This window comes from Pipistrellus kuhlii, unplaced genomic scaffold (genome assembly GCF_014108245.1).
Source record: "Pipistrellus kuhlii isolate mPipKuh1 unplaced genomic scaffold, mPipKuh1.p scaffold_m20_p_5, whole genome shotgun sequence".
In the NCBI taxonomy this organism is placed as follows: domain Eukaryota; kingdom Metazoa; phylum Chordata; class Mammalia; order Chiroptera; family Vespertilionidae; genus Pipistrellus; species Pipistrellus kuhlii.
Window position 1 is genome coordinate 7,470,479 of NW_023425551.1, and position 21,469 is coordinate 7,491,947.

At 40.4% G+C, this 21,469-nt stretch overlaps 1 protein-coding gene and 1 long non-coding RNA gene across 3 annotated transcripts in view; one reads left to right on the top strand and one right to left on the bottom strand.

Annotated features, from left to right (window-relative positions):
- Positions 1–21,469, top strand: part of DCBLD1 (discoidin, CUB and LCCL domain containing 1) — a 53,464-nt gene that overhangs the window by 14,402 nt on the left and 17,593 nt on the right. For both annotated transcript variants that reach the window (XM_036414755.2, XM_045573039.1), the window contains exons 2-5: positions 5,202–5,414; positions 14,807–14,941; positions 16,652–16,703; positions 19,870–19,942. In XM_036414755.2, coding sequence (XP_036270648.2) covers positions 5,202–5,414; positions 14,807–14,941; positions 16,652–16,703; positions 19,870–19,942 — 473 coding nt within the window. The remainder of the gene's footprint in view (positions 1–5,201; positions 5,415–14,806; positions 14,942–16,651; positions 16,704–19,869; positions 19,943–21,469) is intronic.
- Positions 18,010–18,453, bottom strand: LOC118705719. The gene is made up of 2 exons (XR_004983776.2): positions 18,283–18,453; positions 18,010–18,047 (listed from the first exon to the last, which is right to left on the bottom strand). It is a non-coding gene; the product is annotated as an uncharacterized LOC118705719 (long non-coding RNA).

The window sequence follows — 21,469 nt, forward strand, 5'->3', positions numbered from 1 at the left end:
ACAAAAAAAGTTGAAGGCTGGTGTCTCATTTTAGGGACTAGTTAATAATTAATCGTAAAGGTATTTGTGCACTCTTCATTTACATACTTCAACCACATACTTTTCAAGCTGGTGCAATTCAGTGAAGTGTTTGTGTGTGTGTGTGTGTGTGTGTGTGTGTGTGTGTGTGTTTCTATATCATACTTTGTGGTATTACAGAACTTAGTCTGTATTTCGTATATCTTAATTTCACTTTTCTGTTAATGAGATATGATTTCTTATCAAAAGCAAATAGTCTTTTAAGGAAGTTATTGTTTTGCTTTCTTGGTGGAATTACAGTAGACTAAATAAATGGTTGACTCACGTAGATAAGCATCTAGGATTTGTTTTAGACTTATGTTAAAAATACCTCGTATATCCATACTTCCCAAATAGCTGATGCAAAGACAGAGAGCCAGAGGCATATTCATTCATTCAGGGCACTTGGAGAACAGCTATTGAGCCCGTGTTTCTGGTTTTGGGCCTGTCACTTTACTGTCAGGAATGACTTGTTAACATACCTCTCCCTTTGACTGTGAGCAACTGCAAATGGGAGCTACATGATACCACATCCCTGGCTACTTGTGGACTGAGTTTTTAATGACAATTTGGGTATATTAGTGTCTATACGGCTAATGCTGAATGTAGCCTTTCATGCTATAAAGAACATTAGGTGAATTTTGTACTTTTGGAGGGTACTTTTAATTATTTACATATAATGTTTCATATTGTAGGAAATATAGCAAATAAATGTATAAACAAAATAAAAATTACTTGTGATCCCAGGCCATAGAAGTAAACATTTTTTCCTTCATGTCTATGTGTGTATTCTATATTCTGTTTTAAAAATAGTCTTTGCCGAAACCAGTTTGGCTCAGTGGATAGAGCGTCGGCCTACGGACTAAAAGATCCCAAGTTCGATTCCGGTCAAGGGCATGTACTTTGGTTGCGGGCACATCCCCAGTAGGGGGTGTACAAGAGGCAGCTGATAGATGATTCTCATGGATGTTTCTAACTCTCTATCCCTCTCTCTTCCTCTCTGTAAAAAAAAAAAAAAAAAATCAATAAAATATTTAAAAATAAAAATAAATAGTCTTCTACAAAAGCTTGCCCCCTTTTCTGCTGCCTGTCCGGGCCCATCCAGAAAGCCACGTGGCATTGACACTTCAGCCCTGATGTTGCCCAGATTCTGATCAAGGGACAGAGAGACCCCACTCCTCACCCGAAGTTTGTTACTTGGCTCACCGGGCCTTTCTAGTCTGGCTAACCGTGTGGACTCTGGAGCATGAGTTCATACACATCTGCACCTCCTACTAACTCTGTGGCTTTAAGCCATTTCACTTCTTTGAGCATCACACGTAACAATAGGTCTGACTTCCAAAAATAAATTAAATCGTCTTCTAAAACATGAGCCTAACTTTTCCTTCATATGACATTGCTTGGAGGTATCATAGTTTGATTGTTCTTTTCCATTTTAAGTTGTTTCCAAATGTTTAGAATTAAAATACTTAAATTTTGGCCCTAGCTGGTTTGGCTCAATGGATAGAGCATCAGCCTGTGGACTGAAGGGTCCCGAGTTTGATTCCGGTCAAGGGCACATGTCTGGATTGTGGGCTTCATCCCTAGTAGGGGTTATGCAGGAGGCAACTAATCAATGATTCTCTCTCATCATTGATGTTTCTCTCCCTCTCCCTTCCTCTCTGAAATCATTAAAAATATATTTTAAAAAAATACTTAAATTTTATACAGAGGTCACTTGGGAAGTTATATGAGTAAGTACTTGCTGGTTTCCCCCCCTAAATTCTCAACATCACCCCTGCAGTTTTATATTTGTAAGTTGTGTGGGGAATGTGGTTGGTCAGCCTCACAAACCCGCTCTGGCTCTGAGTGAACCCCAGGACTGAAGCCCATCACTGGAGGGACGACTCTTCAAATCCTGCCTAGCGGGGAGCTTGCAGTCTAAGGCGAGGAGGAAATGACACATGGTTTAGTCATCATATGTTTTGGCAATTAAATTACCGGGAAGGAAAAGGTAAACATGGTGCGGCAGCCACTTTTGAAGAGCAGGCAGAGTTCCTGTGGGGCTGCTTCCACTTCCCCCCTTTGATGGCAGGTGGTGGCACCGGACGGTGGCTGTCACCTCTAGCACCGCAGCACGGTGGCTCGCTGCTCGCCAGCCCTCCCAGCACCAGGTGGAGGCTAATCACAAAAGCAAGATTGTCTCTCTTCCCTTAAAGACTGGCCTGCATTTGTTTTCATTTTAATTAAAAACAAAACAGAACAAAGCTCAGGGACCTTCACCATCCAGCTACAGCGTTTTCCTATCCTTCTCTCCCGATTTTGCTGAAGTATATTTTTGAAGACAAACCCTGACAGACCTTATGTCATTGAGTCATGTCAGCCCTACCTATCTCGGTAGGCATCCCTAAAAACACCGATTTCTTAGTTCACTTTCATACCATCATTGCACCTAGTAAAATGAATAGAAGTGACACCTCACGATTTTTCTTTGTCATAACATGTCACTTAAAATTTAGAATACAATAATCACGTGTAGGTTGAGTCACATATCATTTCGTTGTGTCATCTAGAAAATGTTTCCACCTGCTCTTCTCTTATTGAAGCAGAATTTCACTGTACCAAGAAGAGAAGGCATTTCATGGTTACCAGCGGGCATCTTGGTGGCTTAGGAAGGGTTAGTGCAGATTTACATGCACAATCATTTGTTTGTACTCCAGTTACCCTAGTGCTGCTCTATTCAAGTGCTCGAAATTAATGCCTCCAAGGACAGGGCAAGTCAAAAACGAGTGGCCAGGACCTGGTGGGGAGCTAGGGTGTCTGTCTCTCTCGTTTTATTTTATTTACGAGAGAGAGAGGAAGGGAGAGAGAAAGAGAAACATCAATGCCAGAGCACAACGTCAGTTGGCTGCCTCTCGAACGCCTCACCTCCAGGGATGGAGCCTGTGCATCCCAGGCACATGCCCTGGACCAGAAATTGAACCAGGATGTTGCCCTAACAACTGAGCCACACACCCTAAGGCTGGGTGTTTGTCTTTTTTAAAGGAGCAGTCACCAGATTGCTAGCTCTTTGAGAATGCCTGTTGGCTTGGTTGCCATGTCTTCCAGTTTTCAAAAGAAACTGTAAATTGGACAATTTTTTAAATGAAAGCCTTTTAAAGCAGGAAATAATTCACTTTTTAAATGAAAACCCTGTGCATTATGTGCTTCCCCATTGTATGCTTCACTCTATTTTGATTTTTCATTTAATTATCAGCATAGATCTGAAAGTAATGTACTTACTGCCAGAAAGCCCAAGAAATACAGCGATCACCTACAATTCAACAAACCAGTTTACCTTTGCTCCAAACCTGTGTGCTCCCCAGGCTTCCCTTTCTGTCTATATTAACCTCAGTGTTCCAATCATTTCTGGACTCCAAGTTTTGGTGTTCATTTCTCCTCTTGTCTTTCCTACCACAAACTCAAGTCTGTTCATATATTTTTTTTTTATGATGAATTTTCTTTCTCTTCCTTCCCCTTCTAGCTAGCTCATTTCTAGCCCTACCACTGCTTCTCTGACCCAGATTCTCCCTGTGTTCTAGTTCCTATCGCTGCCCAGCCAGGTTAGCCCACTTTCTCAAATACCTCTTTCAGATACCTCATGAAGTCTCTTCTCAAAAAGTTGTTTTGGATCCCTGTTGCCTACAGTAAAAATCCCACCATTTTTGCCCGGATCTCCGGGTTGCAGAGTAGTTTCATCATAGTTATCCATCCACATTTCCCTGGTATTCTCCAACCCCATCTCCTTAAGGTCAACTCTCCCTCAATCCAACCTCCTGGCCAGGGCTGTTCAGAACCTTGTGGGCGTTTCTGGACAATGGGTGGATCCTTTCCCTACACCTGGTCTGCTGAAGTGGGGTTCCCTGGCCTACCCCCAGATATTTCTTTTGGCCTGGGCCTCCATGATTGTCTGAGCTGCAAGAACGGAGTGGAATGAAGGATACTCGCAGGTGAGTCCTCCAGCTTAGGGAAGAGGCAGCAGAAGGGAGAAGGCTGCTTGGTCTTTAGCTGCCATTGGACCCTAGTTGGGGCTTCTGTGGAGAGCCCTTGTTTTGCTGCCTGACAGAGTTCCTTCTCCACATGATTTCTGCTTCTGCTCCCTCCCTCAGGGTAGGAATTCTTGTTGTTGTTGTTTTATGTGAAGCTGTGCTAACCACAGGCATTCTGCAGTTTGAGTGCAGCGCATGCTCATTGGCCTTGCAGCACCCACGTGTGCACACCATTGGATGTTGGAATGATTAACTTGGTCACTTTAACCTACGAGGGCAGCTTGTTGGTCAACTGGTGACCTTTCTTGTTCAGAGAAGGCTTAGGAAAATTTGTTATTTTAATGACCTAGTGATATTTCACCAAAAGAGATTCTTTCTCGTCTGCCTCAGCACTTTGTTTAAGCCTCTGATATGGCACAAAGCATCTAGTGTTACAGTTATTTGCACATGTGACTGTCTCCCATTTTCGTCTCGGGTCCATGCAGCAGCCACTGCTGCTTTGTGTGTCTCCCACAGGTCTGGTGTGTGGCCAGCACTCGGTGTAGGAGATGCTTGACTTTCTCTGATGATGCAGCCCGAGTTTATCAGGGACTGTCAATCTTAACTGTCATTAGTGAGATATGAATGTTGAGTGATTGCTAGTTCCCAGCTAAATGACAGGCTGTTCAAGTCCTCTCAGCGTACATCTCAGATTCTGTCAATGACAGGTTTTACATACGTTATCTCCCTTAATCCTCGTGGTAACTCTCTGAAGTAAATAATAATATTTTCTTCATCGCAGATTTTTACATGACATTGGCTTGCTGATAGACAAAACCACAAAATCTGCGAATGCCCAGGGCCCACTCTACCAGTTCAAATAGATAGATGATTCGAAAAAGTAATACGATAAAATGTTGTGTTTGCTAATACTGGCTTCCCATTCTAATACGAAACCTTTGGATGAACTGTTCCAAAGATTAACCTGGGAAACAAGAGATGTACTAACGTGAAACAATCCATACTGCAGCGTAATAACTTAATCTTATTCTTAATTTTTTTCAAAGAAGGAAGAAAATACATAACTAGGGAATTGTACTGGATTCTCAATTCTCAGGAACAACGAATTTTACTTCTTAAATCCCTTTTCTTTAACAGGTGACGGCTGTGGGCACATAGTGTCCTATCTGGACAGTGGCACCATGACATCTAAGAATTATCCACGGACTTACCCCAACCACACAACGTGTGAGAAGACAATCACAGTGCCGAAGGGGAAAAAGTTGATTCTGAGGTTAGGAGATTTGGATATTGAGTCCCAGACCTGTGCTTCTGACTACCTCCTCTTCACCAACAATTCCCATGAGTATGGTAAGGAAAGAGACCGAGGTTTCCACGTGCATGAAAGCATTTGCAATTTGGAGGAAGGAGGTTGTCTGTGTCTTGGTAAAATAGCCTGGGAACATTAGGAGAGAAACTTGAGTTTCGTAAACTCTTGGGGTAGCTCACATGGTACATTTGCTTCATAAGCTGCAACAAAGACCTCTGAGGAGATGTTACCGTTAGCCTGGTGTGCATGCCTCAGGAGCTTTGTCTGAGTGTGTATCTTGCTGGGAAGAGAATCGGAGATGTATGGCTCTTGGCTAGAACATCTGTGGTGCATTTATTCCTGTGACAAATATTTATTGACTAGTGATCCTGGGTTCAGGAACTCCGTGAGAAATGGGTTGGGATATAGCAGTGACAAAAAAAAAAACCACACAAAGTTCCTCCTCCATGGAGCTTGCCTTGGTGGGGAGGGGAGGGATGGAAGGAAAACAAACAAATGCATCTATCATGTGAGTGAATGTGAGAAAGAAAAACGAGAATGAGAAAAAGAAGCCATTCTAATGTAAGATGGAGCCTGTTTTTGAGTTGTTTGTGCTACCGAATGGGATGGTTAGAAAGTCAGAAGGCTTCCTCACTATGGGATCTGGCCTAAACAGGCAGTCAGACATCCCTCGAGGGGTCCCAGATTGGAGAGGGTGCAGGCTGGGCTGAGGGACATCCCAGACCCCCCAACCCCGCACACGAATTTCGTGCACCAGGCCTCTAGTTGTAGACATAAACATAGTCAGCGTCTTTTGTATCCAGGTACGTGCTGGGCCCTCACATAGATTTTTCCTGCACCCTTACATCCTCCCTGCCAGGTAAATATTAACTCCTTTGTACGAAACTGCATCACTATGACATTTAAGGAAAATGCCAAGGTTCGCACAGCTAGACAGGGCAGAAAGAAAGGTTTATATCTGCCCTGTGGCTCCAGATGTCCCCTCCTTTCTCCTGGTTCCACCACCTAAAGAAAATTCCAACAAATTATTACCTTTTCCGGGTGACCAGCCCACTATTACATATAGAGCAATTTTGTTTCAAGTGCAGGTGTCATTAATACTTGGAACATGTTTTTAAGATAAAATATTTAATGATGCTGAGAATTTCTTTTGTGGGTACTTTAAAGATTTTTTGATTAGTCATGCCAGGGCAAATCCAGCAGACGAGGAGAGCAGAAGTGAGCAATAAGAGGAATACATGAACAGGAAATTAGAATATTTCAATCATATAAGCATATTTTAAAAGAATTAAGTGGTCTAAGGGCTCGTAGCAAGTATACACACGCATATATCATATATGTTGCATGTATATGTTTGCATCTTTTGTGGTTTTGAAGAGCATTTTGGGAAAAGTTGTTTATTTATATATGTGTAGTACTTATAATATTTAATCCAGTGTCTTGAATGTAGTAGATACTTGGAGAATAAATGATTTTAAAAGTAAATCAATACGTTCAATGACAAGGAGTCAGTTAAGTAAAACAAGTTACAGTTACTAGGAATATTAAACAGCTATTTGTTTAAAAAACTGTTCATCTAGAAAGTTGCTTATGCTATACATAGTGTTAGGTAAAATATGAATATAAAATAATGTTATGATGATAAAAAAAAAAAACCCTTTGAGTAAAATAAGTCAGAACATAACTATAGGAAAATGCAAGGACTTTAGAAGGTTTCACTATGGGTCTTATGTCCTCGCTTTACTTTCAGTTCTTTCTTTAATAAACATGTTTCTTAATAAACAACGAATAGATTTCTTTGGACCAAAACCATAACTAGACATAAATGTGAACCGAGTTCAAATAGTTCCTGGTCGTGCCCTGGTGTGCTCAGCGGTTGAACATTGACCCATGCACCCAGAGGAGGCCGGTTTGATTCCGGGTCAGAGCACATGCCTGAGCTGTGAGCTTGATCCCTAGTAGGGGGCGTGCAGGAGGCAGGTGATTGACGTTTCTCTGTCATCAATGTTTCTCTCCTTTCCCCTCTCTCTTAAAAAAAAAAAAAAATCCATTAAGAAAAAAACAGTTCCCTGGTCAGTTTGAACTTTCCTGAGGAATGCAGGCATCCACCACGAAGGAGGAGGAGGAGGAGGAGGCATGGTGCTTTGTGGTCCTGCATTCCTGGGCTGTTGCCCAGCTCTATGGGAGGGTGGGAGGCCCCTCAGAAGCTATCATTGCCACAGGCGCTGGCATGACTCTAGAGCACATGTGTCAAACACAAGGCCCGCGGGCCAAATCCGTCCTGCCAGGCCTTGCAATGTGGCCCGCACGCGCTGTCATCACTGCACTCCGCTGCGTTTCCATCACAATGACAGTTTATGACTGTTCAGTAAACCATTCGGCCCGCGATTTAGGCTGGATTTTAGATTTTGGCCCCTTCTCTGATTGAGTTCGACACCCCTACTCTAGAGGGAAGTCCCTAGCGTTAGCTCTGGGTCTCAGGGACCCATGGTACTATTTCCTGGGCCTGGTAGAGGGGGTGCCCACTGAGGTGCTGCTACAGGGGAGACCTTATGTTTGAATACCTCCTAAAATTCTGGAATTTGATGGCTGTTGTGATTACATGTTTGGCTAAAACAGCTGAATAATTTTAGTTTATCCCGCTCAATATTATTCACTAACTATTAATAACTTATTGCTCATTCTTCACTAACTAATTTATTTCACTAATTTATTGCTAAAACCCAGGGCCAAGAGATTTTAAGATTCAACACTCTCCAACTTTTGAATATGCAGATAATGTTTTGAAAAAGAATAATGTTTTCTGGCATTGGTGTCTGAAAGCGCTGCCAAGAGTGGACCTCCTTGGAATGTGATTGCCGTAATCGTTGTGAATAGGCTGAAGTTTTGCAGTTGTAATCTCTAAGTTTTGCAGTTCTGTTTTAATGGTTCATCCCCAGGCCAATTGTCTGAAATGTTTGGTTCATATACTTCACATGCTTTTTATCATCCACACTCCTCTGGCAGCAAAATGCACTGTAAGCGGTGTGCCCACACCAGCTTTGACAGTGATCAAGCAAAAGATGCACTTGATCTCATTGATGTGAAAAGCCTGACACATGCAAGAAGGGGTTATTATCATTCTGCTTGTCATGTATTATCATTATGGCTCATATTTCAGATTCGAGCATCAATTAGAAGAATGTACTTATCTATGGATGGCTAAGTTAAGACACTGACTCTCCCTTTCAAATACCACAGAGACCTGAGTGGGGGAGTTTAAGGGGTTCTGTGAGAGCAAGGTCTCTCAAGATCCTGAGGAGCCAAGCACCTGGTTCCCATCAAGACTCTTCCAGTAGGTTTTTAGGGACCCAGGAACAACACTAAAATTCCCCACCAGGGGAAAACTGGGACCCAGTCAATCTTCTTGAAATATCAGGAAAACAGGAATGACCATTCCTCTGGGGTCCCAGGTAGCAGTGATGACAAAAACAAAACAAAACAATAACAAAACACACACACACACCTCTGAATTCAAAGCTCTCCATCTGTTGTGGTACCGTACCAGAGGGCTAGGAAGGGTGGCAGAGTCACTACAGATTTTTAACAATGAAAATAATGATCTTCAATATGAATTCACAGCCTATCCTCTTCAATGTTGTAAGTAAAACAATGTTAAATACTTTTTTCTTATATTTTAAATGTAGGTACATTGGTATGACACAATGCCTGCAGATCCAGTTCTATCCATGCTAGAACCTTCTTTGAGGTCCATCAACTCTAGTCATTGGCTCTGGGGCTCATGTTGTTGTTGTAGTTTTGTGTGTGTGTGTGTGTGTGTGTGTGTGTGTGTGTGTATGTGTGTGTGTGTGTGTGTGTGTGTTAATCCTCACCTGAGGATATTTTTCCATTGTTTTTTTAGGGAGAGTGGAAGAGAGAGAGTAAGGCAGAGAGAAACATTGATGTGAGAGAGACACATCAATTGGTTGCCTCCTGCACAAACCCCAACCATGACCCTGGCCTGGGAGGAGCCTGCAACCAAAGTAACTGCCCTTGACGGAATCAAACCCGTACTCTTCAGTCCGCAGGCTGAAGCTATTCCCCCTGAGCCAAACCAGTTAAGGCTCGTGTTGTTTTTCTAAGCCTTCAGTAGAGCACCAATCTCAGGTTGAGATCGTTATATTAGCTTCTCTACCAGATAAGGGGTTCCTTGAGCAAGGAATTGCATTTTATTTATCTTTGTATTATAGAATCCCCTATTGTATAGCGTAGTCTTGTAATTAAAAATGCTCAGTCCACTTTTAATAAATCACATTGCATGTAGCTCAGTTTTGGCAGACATATTTAAAAATGTGGATTTGTTCACACTGCAAGAAGATTCACAGGAAGATTCCTCTATCTATAAACATCCTGACTGCATTGAAAGAAGGACTTGATTTACATAAAATTTTAGGACTCTATAATAGAGAAAACACTATAAATAATGTAGAAGGTGCCTGCGACTAAGCATTCAACTATATACTACCGTGTTTCCCCGAAAATAAAACATCCTCCGAAAATAAGACCTACTTACAGGTTTCCTTCTGAGTGAAATATAAGGCATCCCCCTGAAAATAAGGCCCCCCCCTAGGCTCTGTCTCAGAAACTTTGTGAAACCTAAACTGCAAAAAGTTGTGACTTGGGTGAAGAATTCATGGGAGAAAATCACTGACAGTTGCATTGCAAATGCACTGCGAGCAGGCTACCTTGACAAGAAGTACTCATTTAAAAATGACAGTGCTATTGCTAAACATGAGAGATTTGGTCCACTGATTCTGAAAGAAATGGAGTCACAAGAAATTCACCAGGAAATTCAGGAATTGGATTGTTATGATGATATTCCAGAAGATGATGACATGATTATCATTTGAATAAATGAGTAAATTCTTGATACTTTAGGATTCACAGTTTGTCTGGTTTGTGTTGACAACTACCGTACTACCATACTGTATACAGGTAATAAATTTCCTTTATTTTCATTTAACAATTAATGTGTACTGTATTCTTCTTCATGGAAAAATAAGACATCCCTTGAAAATAAGACCTAGCGCATCTTTGGGAGCAAAAATTAATATAAGACGCTGTCTTATTTTCAGAGAAACAGGATATATGCTGGGTTTAGTCCTTAGAGCTACTAATTTAACCTTCACAGTAGCCCTCTGGGAGAGGAGACCTGTTTGTAACATCCACACATAAGGAAACTGCAGCTTTAAAAGGTCAAGTGACATGCTTATGACTCCTTAACTGGTGCTAGGATTCAAGTTTGGGCATCTGACTTCAGAGACCCTTCTCTTAAACCTTCCCAATTTGGTGTGGCAACACCCATCAATCTGATCAGAGGCTTGTGCATAAGATCTGAGCTGTAGTTCTTGGTTATCATTTGCTGGAAGAAGTAGACACTGCTGAGGGCCTTCCCCATGGGAATATACTAGAAGTAGAATGGATTTCTGAAAAATCACTTCCATACCCAGTATCAGTATAAATTTATGGTTTCAAAATACTTAGTCAAAATGCTTAAGGAGGCACCATGGCCAGTGAACCTAATTATAGTCAGTTAAATTAGTTGTGTTCTGATAAATGACTTGCACTGTAGGAAAATCAGGAAATTCCAGAATTGTTCTTTTACATTTCCTGCACTTCCACCTCCACCCCCAATACTCCTTTAACCATTGTCAGAGACTCAAGAAGTAAAACCATGTGAAGTCAACTGTTCATGTTCGTATTACACCAGGAACAAGAGAAATGGGAAAGTAGGAAATAATACTTGGTGTTTTGCCTCACAATTGCAACAAGATTTCTGTGAAAGTATTTTGGAATAATACATAGCTGGCATACCATAATAAGATCCAAACATTATGTGCTGTCTGTTGATTTTTTTTTTTTAATTCCAAATAAAGAAAACACAAGATTGGCAGTTTCTATTTAACAAATGGGTTATGTCTCTACCGGTCATATCATGGAGAACAGACAATTCATATGACTTTTAAAGAGACAACAAAAGCCTTTGAAGGAATTTCCAGCTTGTATAGAAAGCTGTGTTGAGCCTCAAACACCCTAGAATCGCATTCCCCTCTAGGATTGGGGCTACTGTGGTGGATATTTTTTTGATGGTTTGATTTGGTTTTGCCTTTTGTGCCAAGATAGCATTCAGAAGAATTTCAGACTTATAGAAAACTTGATATCAGCCAGAATGTTCCACACTAGACATCTTATTAACATCATCACAAGCCTCCAGGAGAAAAGGCTCCAACTTCCTCCTCCTCTTTTTCCCCAAATACTTCCCTGGAGACCGCACTGTGATTTGGTTTCAGTAATTACCCTCTTTTGTTGGGGAGAAGTAATGGCCTAGGTGGGTTGTGGGCTCCAGTGTTAGGGCACTTCTTGACATGCCCTGGCCCCAAGGCAAGCCACACCTTTGTCTAGGAATCCGCCTGGTCCATTTATCATCTGTCACTGATTTTTGTCTGGGAACGGGAGACCCACGCTCTCCAGGGACACCGCTTACATTCTTACGTGACTATGGTGTTAATGGCGCAGTCCAGGAATATCCCTTTTTCATGTTAATTTCCTTCCTTTTCAAAGAAAATGGCCCTGAAAATTCAGTAATTTTGGACAATGACACCATTGCAATTAGCCAGCAAGGACAAGCCTTGCCATTTGACTGCACTGAAAAAAAAAACAAATGGAAAAGGGACGGGAGTCAGTGGCGTGGCCTCTGCAGCCTCAGCATTTCTGGAGATGGTGTCAGCAGCGCGGCCCTGAGAGCAGATCTGGCCCGCGCTGGGCGCCACTTTCCTGGCAGCTGAAGGCGTGCCCGTGGCTGGCACTGTCAGGGCACTCCTGGGGAATGCCCTTTAGGCCCACTGGCATGCTCTTTGCTGTCATAAGAAATTAAATGTGTCCTTCAGAAGGTGCTTATAAAGTTGAAGGTTTTCAGGAGGATTTTTTGTTGTCTGATTTTAGGACAGATCTCTCAGGAGTTGGGTTTTCATTTGGTCTCTGTGTTTTTCACCACTGAGAGTAATTATGCAGGGGAAGGGGTCTCTCTCTCTCTCTCTCTCTCTCTCTTTCTCTCTCTCTCAACAGTATGCATCCATTTTTAAAACATATCCCTTTCACAGATGAAACAATAATTTAGCTCCATTGGTTTCAAGCTCAAAAGCATAGACCTACCGGAAGTGACTTGGAAGAGTAATTAACCCTACTGTGACTGCCTTGGAATGTCCAGGGACTCAGGCAGGCGACCCCTGGAGAATGGAGCATTGCTAGAAATGGCTGCCCCAGTGTCCGATTGCCAGAGGATGGAGGGCTCTGGGCGTGGCTCTGAGCAGATGGTGCATTCTTCCTTGTTGGACAGTTTTCTTTTATTCACACGAGGGAAGAGAAAGGGTTTCTCCCCTCAGCTGCTCATGGAACAGTGACCCCAAACAAGGGATGTGTTGAGAGGAACTGGCCTACTGTGCTCAAAGGAGTCAGCCCCTGTGGTTCCGGGACCTTTCTTCCCTTTGTCCAAGGGATTAGCCCATTGTCTGGGCATCATGTCAGGTGCCAAATGCCACAGGGCTAGTCCATTCTAAATCATTGATAGCTCTTCCCACAATCCAGGCCTATAGTCACATTCCACAAGAGAGAGAATTATTCAGTTTTCCTGATTTTTCAGCCTACCTGATGAGGCACCTTTCTGCTGTGCTCCAGAGGGAGAGAATTTGGGACCGTAAAGTAGGATGGAACCTGCCTCCCAGGCAAGGATAGAGGTGAGGGGAGTTAGATGGCAAGTCCAGGTCTACGGAACACACAGTACCTGCAGATGGGAAGCAGAACTGTGAGTCCTACACTTAGGTCTGCTAATCGTTTTAGGACCCAATCAAGAAGGGGTGGGCTTCAGTCTGACTGTGAGCCAAGGCGGGTTCGCCAATCCAGGAACACAGCCCAGGATGGAGAATAGAACCCTGGTCAAAGTTAGAAGTTACCAAGCTCACATTTGAATTTCCAATGATATTGTCTTTGGGAATGTTTAAGGATAGTTGTAGACCCTTTTTACAAGTCAGGATGGAGAACACTAACAGTAACCATATCATTTGGGCATAGAAAGGCTTTTGTAAGAAAAACTCATCCTCGAGGTTGTATGTTTGATATCCTGTCAGAGCACATACAAGAATCAGTCTCCCTCTCCCTCCTTCCCTCCCTTCCTCATTAATAAATAAAATTTTTAGATCTGCTTGCTAATTCCTGTTTTCAGGGAAATTATTGTGTCTTACATACATGACTTTTAAGATGACAACTAAACTTTAGCTTGAGTAGTATTGGGAAGGTATTTTATTTCCTTTTTAGCTCCAAATCTAATTTTGTCCTTTGAAAGTTCATTGAACTTCCTATTGCTTTTCAAGCAACTTATTCTAGAAACAATGTGTAATACTCTTAATTGCATAATTTATTTTATGGAATTTCAAAAGGCTTTAAAAACTATTCTGCTTTTTATGAACTTTATTTTATAAATCAAAATAAATCATACAGGTTAACCAGAGCTACGGCAAAAGAGTGATCAATGTGTATGGAAAAAGCTGCATGGGAATATGATGTTTGCCATGCATTGGACAGACACTTCATTCTGGAATCTCCTAAAATAGGGAATTTGTTAGTTTCTTGGAGCAAATTTAAGAGGCCCCTAGAATATCATTTTTGTGATAACATTTTTTTTTTTTAATTTACTACCTGTCTTAGTTGGTTACCAAGATACCTCAGACTGAATTGCTTAAAAACAGCAGACATTTATTTCATTCAGAGGCTGGGAGTCATGGTGCAGGCAGATTCACTACAGTGGCCCCACTTCCAAATTCATAGCCTCTCTCTGTGTCTTCACATGGCAGAGGGGCAAGCAAGCTCTTGGAGGCCTCCTTTATAAAGGCACTAATCCCATTCATGGGGGGCTTCACCCTCATGACCTAAGCACCTTCCAGAGTCCCTGCCTCCTAATGCCATCACATTGGGGTATTAGGATTTCAATACATGAATTTTGAGGGGACACAAACATGTAAATAGTACTTTAAGCAAGTTTAGGAGACTATCACTAGAATATCACTTTTGTGATAAATTTTTTTTGTACTACTACATGTATTTGACTTTTATTTGTTAGTCTTATTTTTTTACAAAAACCCCATCTCTTGGGTTGTTCACAGCTAACTAGCTCTAGCCTATTACTTATCCAGAGTTAGCCATTTCCCCCGTTGGCTTGTCAGTATAATCAGGTTCACTATCAGTCTCAGTATTAAACAAAATTCCAGTTGAGTGATTATTACAATCTTACATTTGTGTTTGTCTGGTAAATTTGACCACTAACGGAGAGAAAAATGCCATATACCAATTCTTTGTGCTGGTCTAAATTTTGAAATGTGCCAAAAATGTGCTTTATTTTTAGGACCATATTGTGGAAGTATGAATGTTCCCAAAGAACTCGTGCTGGACACAAATGAAATAACTGTTCGCTTTGCAAGTGGATCCCACACTTCTGGGCGGGGCTTTTTGCTCACCTATGCCAGCAGTGACCATCCAGGTATAGCAGAAGCATCAACACAAACCTGTATACCTTTATCTGTCTAAGAATGCCTCGCTACTTATCCCTATCTCTGGACAGAATTGTTACCTCAGATATAGAATTAAGATGTGAGGCAAGAGAGGAATGCAATGTCATTAAGATGTGAGGCAAACCCTAACCGGTTTGGCTCAGTGGATAGAGCATTGGCCTGCGGACTGAAAGGTCCCAGGTTAGATTCTGGTCAAGGGCATGTGCCTTGGCTGCAGGTGCAAATTCAGTAGGGGGTGTGCAGGAGGCAGCTAATCGATGTTTCTCTCTCATCTATGTTTCTAATTCTCTATCCCTCTTCCTTCCTCTCTGTAAAAAAAAAATTAATAAAATAAGATTTTTTTAAAAAGAAGTGAGGCAAAAGAAGAATGCATTGTCTGTAGTTGGGTCTGAATTGAATGCTTTTATAGAACATGTTAAGTTGATCAACTGACATAAGAGAGTTGATCTCATTTTCCTAGTAGCCTTGGGTAGAGCATCTTTGGGACCCTGTCACCCTTCTGAAGTCTGACTATTCTCTGGAGTCCTCCACCAGCCTGTTTCTTAGCTTAGGACACGCATTTGATCAAATACCCACACCCCTTTACACACACACACACACACACACACACCAGTGAACCAGCACAGCCGGAGGAGTGTGAGTATGAGCAGGGTGTGGTCACTATCACCAAGTCCCCTAACCATGCAGCTGACACTTGAGCAGGAGAGAACGGAGGCATAGGCTCTGGCCAGGCTTCTGGCACTCCAGAGTAATGACCATGCAGCCTACCCATCTCTGCCCAGGGCACCGAGGTGCCCAGAATTTCTGCTTTCAGTCCCCTCTGGCTGAAGTACTCTGGGAAGGGAGTGTACCATTCACTGCCCTCCTCAAGATCTGGCCAGTGTTTACCAGATGTTACTCCTTAAGAACGATTGAAAAGATGAAGGAAAGAAAGAGCTATTGCAAGTGTGGAATATTTTGGAAACTATACAAGGTTGATAAAAATGGACCAAAATCCACAGTATTTTAGCATCTCTGTTGTTGAGTATTAGTTTGGTTCCATATGCAAAGAGCACCCTCTTGCTAAGTCCTTGGTCCTGGCTGATCAAAGTTGAGAGGCTATTTGTGTTTTCATTAAACGCCTGGTTCTTGGGTCACTCAGGCGTCTCCAGCTAAATTGTTAAATTACAATGTTCCTGAACCTTCTCTATGAACCACCCTGGGCTTTCAAATTGTTTTCCTTCTGCCAAAGGAATGAATACACATGATCTTTGTAGGCACGCAGTGGATAGTAACTAACCGGTGTTGGTTTTTGTGTTGGAAATAGATTGTGTTGTCACTCACTGGACAACCACTGACAGACCATCATTGGTGGCAGGAAAGAGAGATGAAGGAACTGTTAAATCCTGAGGACACTGTGTTCAGTTTTTGTTTGTGTTTTTCCCCGACTACAGACCTTTCCCCATATAAAAAAATGAAGGGATTGCAATTTAGGGTTTTTTTTTTTAACTTTATTTTTATTGTAGACTATTACAGATGTGCTCAGTTTTTGCCTATTTTTTAAACTGAACAATATATATCAATTATAAATAATAAATGCTTTTAAAAAAATATCTTGTTTTATTTTAAAAGACATCTTTCAAGCCTGGCACTATCTTAAGTTCCATTCAGTCTTCTAATTACAATTATCTTTATGACAGATTTGATAACGTGTTTGGACCGAGCTAACCATTTTTCGGAGATAGAATACAGGTAAATATGGGTGTGCTGGCTGGGCGGCAGGCATATGTTGCTGAACATTTTGTTTACCTTGACATTAAACCAGACATTATTGGTATTTATTTTTTGTAAGTCATCTATGTTATAACTCATGAGGAATATTTGAAATGGTTTCTTATACAGCAGAGGTCAGCAAACTTTTTTGTCAAGGGCCAGGTGGTAAATATTTTAGGTTTTGCAGTCACACAGTCTCTTTTGCATGTAGTCATACAGTTTTGTTGCAATTGTAATCATAGACTAGATGTAAACAAATGAGCAGGGCTGTGTTCCAATAAAACTTTGTTTACAAAAACAAGCAGCAGGCTGGATGTAAGTCCCAGTTTGCTGGCCCCTGAGTTCTACCAAAGGACCAGTGAGCCAATATTTTTTACCTAGCCTGTATTGGGGAGTGACTTTGTTAATTATTTTGTTTTTGGAGGGTTTATTTTGTCTTTCCCACAAAAGAGAAACCTCCTGAGAGCAAGAGATGAACATTCCATCCCAGCTTTAACTGGAAAAATGGCTTAATCTTTTTGATGTACATTTCCTCATCTATAAGGTAAAAGAGCCTAGAGCAGGATTTCTCAACCTTGGCACCGTTGACATTTCAGGTTGGATGGTTCTTTGTTGTGAAGAGCTATTCTGTGCGTTGTTGGATGTTCATCAGCAACCCTGGCCTCTACCCTCTACATGCCTGTGTGATAGCCAGAAATGTCTTTAGACATTGCCAGATGTCTCTCAGTGGGCAAAATTCACACCCATTTGAGAATCACTGGCCTAGAGATCATTGCCAACAACAGCTCTAACTCCTTAGAGTGCTTTCTTTGTGGGCCAGGTACTTAGTGCCTGGACTTAGCATGAAAGTAACTCATGTGAATGTCCCAACATGCCTACAAAGTAGGTTCTGTTATACACAAAAGACAGAGGCACAAAGCAGTTCAGTAACTTGCCCAAGATTACACACTTCAGTCTACTCAGCGTTAGGCCCAAGAGTGCATGGTCCTAATCATCTCTGACATTCCAGTAAGTGAGACTATTTTACAAGTAGAGTCAACTCTAGTGTTAATCAGTACTGAGTCTGATTAACGAAAATAAATGTGACCAATAATTAAATATTGCTCTGTAAAGTCGCCTTTCATCCAATGTAAATATTAATCAACATTCCCTGAGATCTTTTCAGTGATCCTGTACAGTGTCAGCAGTGACAGAGCCGCTGAGCATCAGTAATCATTTTCAGTTCTAAAGAGGGGAATATACTGAGTAAGGTAATGGTTCTAGATCATCTAAGCCAGCAATTTTCAACTGGTGGGCTGCAAGAATTTTTAAAACATGCAGGACCTGCCCTGGCCGATTTGGCTCAGTGGATAGAGCATCAGCCTGCGGACTCAAGGGTCCCAGGTTAGATTCCAGTCAAGGTCATGTACCTTGGTGGTGGGTACATCCCCAGTGGGGAGTGTGCAGGAGGCAGCTGATTAATGTTTCTCTCTCACTGATGTTTCTAACTCTCTCTCCCTCTCCCTTCCTCTCTGTAAGAAGTCAATAAAATGTATTAAAAAACAAAAACATGCAGTACCTGACTATTTAGTCAGGGGCAGTGACCTCTTTTCCCTTACATTGTCAAATTTAAAACATGACAATAGCCAATACAACGATAGCCATCCAATGTGAATGAATCAAAATGATAACTATTTTTTTTGTCAGATCAGTAAAAAATGTATATTTTTTTGGTGTGCTGCAGAATTTTTGTTATTATGTTTTTGTGCCAGGAGATGACAAAGGTTGAAAATCACTGATTCAAGTTGTAGCCCAGCATTTGTAGTGTTTAGGTAAATATGAGGTATAATGACTAATAACTGTCCACAATCCCCATGAAATGCAGAAAGCTTTGAAAGACAAAAAATTTTGTAACTCACTTGATAGCAATACTTGATTAACGTGACCTTAAATTAATTTACAGCAAAATTGGACTAAAATTAAGGCGTCTACTTAGTCTGTATTTGACTTAATATGACTATTTGTGTATTTGACACAGATATTTTAGTGTTTTTATTAACATGTGCAGTCCTTATAGGGTCTTACATAATATACATCATTGAAACTGTCTTACTTTCTAAAATAAAAAAATAAATAAAAACCCAAAAAGTCTGAATTCTGAAATAATCTGTCTCTAAGTGCTAGGATAAGGGTCTGTAACCCTGTAGTAGGATTCCCCATTTTCATTTCTTAATTCCTTGATCATTGCTGCAATGCTGGACTCCATTAGGTCTATGGGAAAGAACTGTGAGTTATTTATTTGGGTAGTTTTGATAACTACATGTTGTTACTCATCTAATTTGCTAAGTCAGCAGGAGGAAACTGGAAGGAAATGAAGTCAAAGCGACTGCTATTTTGGAATCTGTTTGGGCTGATACATTTCTTTTTAAACAAACCGAGTAAACATTATCGTAATGCAGTGTATATATAGAAACAAGGGCATATGGCCTTCATCTTCAAAGTTGCCATTGTTCTTACAGTATTTTGACTTTTTTTTTTGCATGTTTTTCATAGATGTATAGCTGTCATTCATAGCCTATTGATATGTTGACTCTTGAAGGAATTGCAGCTGAGAAAACTTTTTACATTTTTAATGTGGTTACTCGAATCTTTAGGTTTACATATGTTATGTTTCTATTGGGTAGTGCTATTTGAGTGAATCAAAATATTGCATAGTAAAATAACACGTAAAGTGAAAGTCTCAAAATCCCACTAGAATCCAGAGATTCAATTCCTTGTCATCTTTTTATCCATTAAAAAACATAAGTTATTTACACATTTTAAATATCTTTTTATAAAGATGAGGTCCTGCTATATATAGTGTCTAGAAATTTTGCTTTAAAATTTTTTTTTCTTGGACTTAGAATCATTAAGATGCTTTAGGAACATTTTTTTAATAGGGCATATAATGCATCCGTATATAAAATAAATAATTACTATGTAAAACTTGCCTTCAGGGTAACATTTTAGATTAATCTGTGTTTTCATAAATCAGGTTTCTGACTTGTCATTAAAGCAAGGTATTCCCTCCTGTGTATTCTATGGAGAAATTATCTTAAGTATAATTTTAATACTTTTATATTTATAATTTCATAAAATATGAATTTATTTTTCTTTTCTTTTTTAGCAAATTCTGCCCAGCTGGTTGTAGAGACATAGCAGGAGACATTTTTGGGAACATGATGGATGGATATAGAGATGTAAGTGATTGGGGGGAATGTTATGGTTTTGCCTAAATTCATTACAAAGTAAAATCATGTAAAATCTAAAACTCTGTAGACAAATATACAACTCTCTTTTTTCCTAGAATAAATGAAATACTATAATAAGTACAAAAACCAAGGTTACTCATTACTATTTTTAGCACCTCTCATTAAGCATTTGAAATGGTAAAACAGAACCCTTTTCAACACCTGAGAATATAGTTCCATCTGGTTTTAATAAGAGACCATCTTTTTGTTATACTTTATTTCTTCATTTTAACACTCCATTTGGTACATGAAATAATAACCAAGGACATGAACATTCATATCACAGAATAGTGAATGTGAGTCTGACGCCAGTGCAGGCAGCCCTCTGCCCTATTCTTATATACAATATTATTCCCCTCCCTTCTTGCTCCTTCATTTCCTATGCCCAATGAGACTTTTTTGGTTGTATACATTTTTCTCAGAGAAAAATTAACTCACAGGAAGTCGTTTTTATAAAGTATATATCCTATTTCCAGGTGCACAATCTTTCATTTTTTATTTTTTTTTTTACAGATTTCTGCACTGGAAATCTGGTGCCTGATTTTTAAAATGCGATATTGCTATTTAAAATAACTAGTTTTACAGGAATTTGCTTGAATTATTAGAAATGTGATGGGATTTTTTCTCACTGCTACTGGCATGTGTCTTGAAGCATGGGGAAAGCATACATATTCTAAAAGGTGGATACTTCATCTCCAGCAGGAGGGGGGAAAAACTTGGCTTTAATTTTTGCCTTTAGCATATCCTGATTCTGAAAGCAGCAGTTTTTGTTATTTTGGTCTTTGTTTCCTTTTTGTGTGTGTTGTTTTTATTTACAAGATTGGCACTGGATATTCATTTGGCCTATAAATTGTTTGAACCTTAAAATGATTTATACCTCCTCAGTTTGAATATATATTTGGCACAGGCTATTTCTAAATTACTTCAGGAAGTTAACTAAGAGAAATAAAAAGTATAGTTTTCCCTCTAGGCAATAGAAAAGTTTTCTCTATTATTTCCTGCACCATGCAAGGAGCCTAAGAATTATGTACAGTTTGAGAGGAAGCATAATTTTTTCTTACTTAGTGGTTTATCTTGCCTCCTCTTGACAGTTTTCTTGTTCAGTGTAACCAGCAAATAAATGGTTTCCTGCACAGTAGAATTGCAAGTACTGCAAACAGTTTTCCCATTTGGCTTACTCACTGATTTGACACCATTTGCTTTTATTTTTTTATTTTTAAATATATTTTATTGATTTTTTTATAGAGAGGAAGGGAGAGGGATAAAGAGTTAGAAACATCGATGAGAGAGAGACATTGATAGGCCTGTGGACTGAAAGGTCCCTGGTTCAATTCCGGTCAAGGGCATGTACACCATTTGCTTTTAGAATGATTTTATCTGGAGGAAAAATTTGTATTTTGAAAACTGACCTCTTCAGAGAAGTCTGATTTGTGCCTTTTTTTGTATGCCATGGGTGTGTATGCGATATCTGTTGCC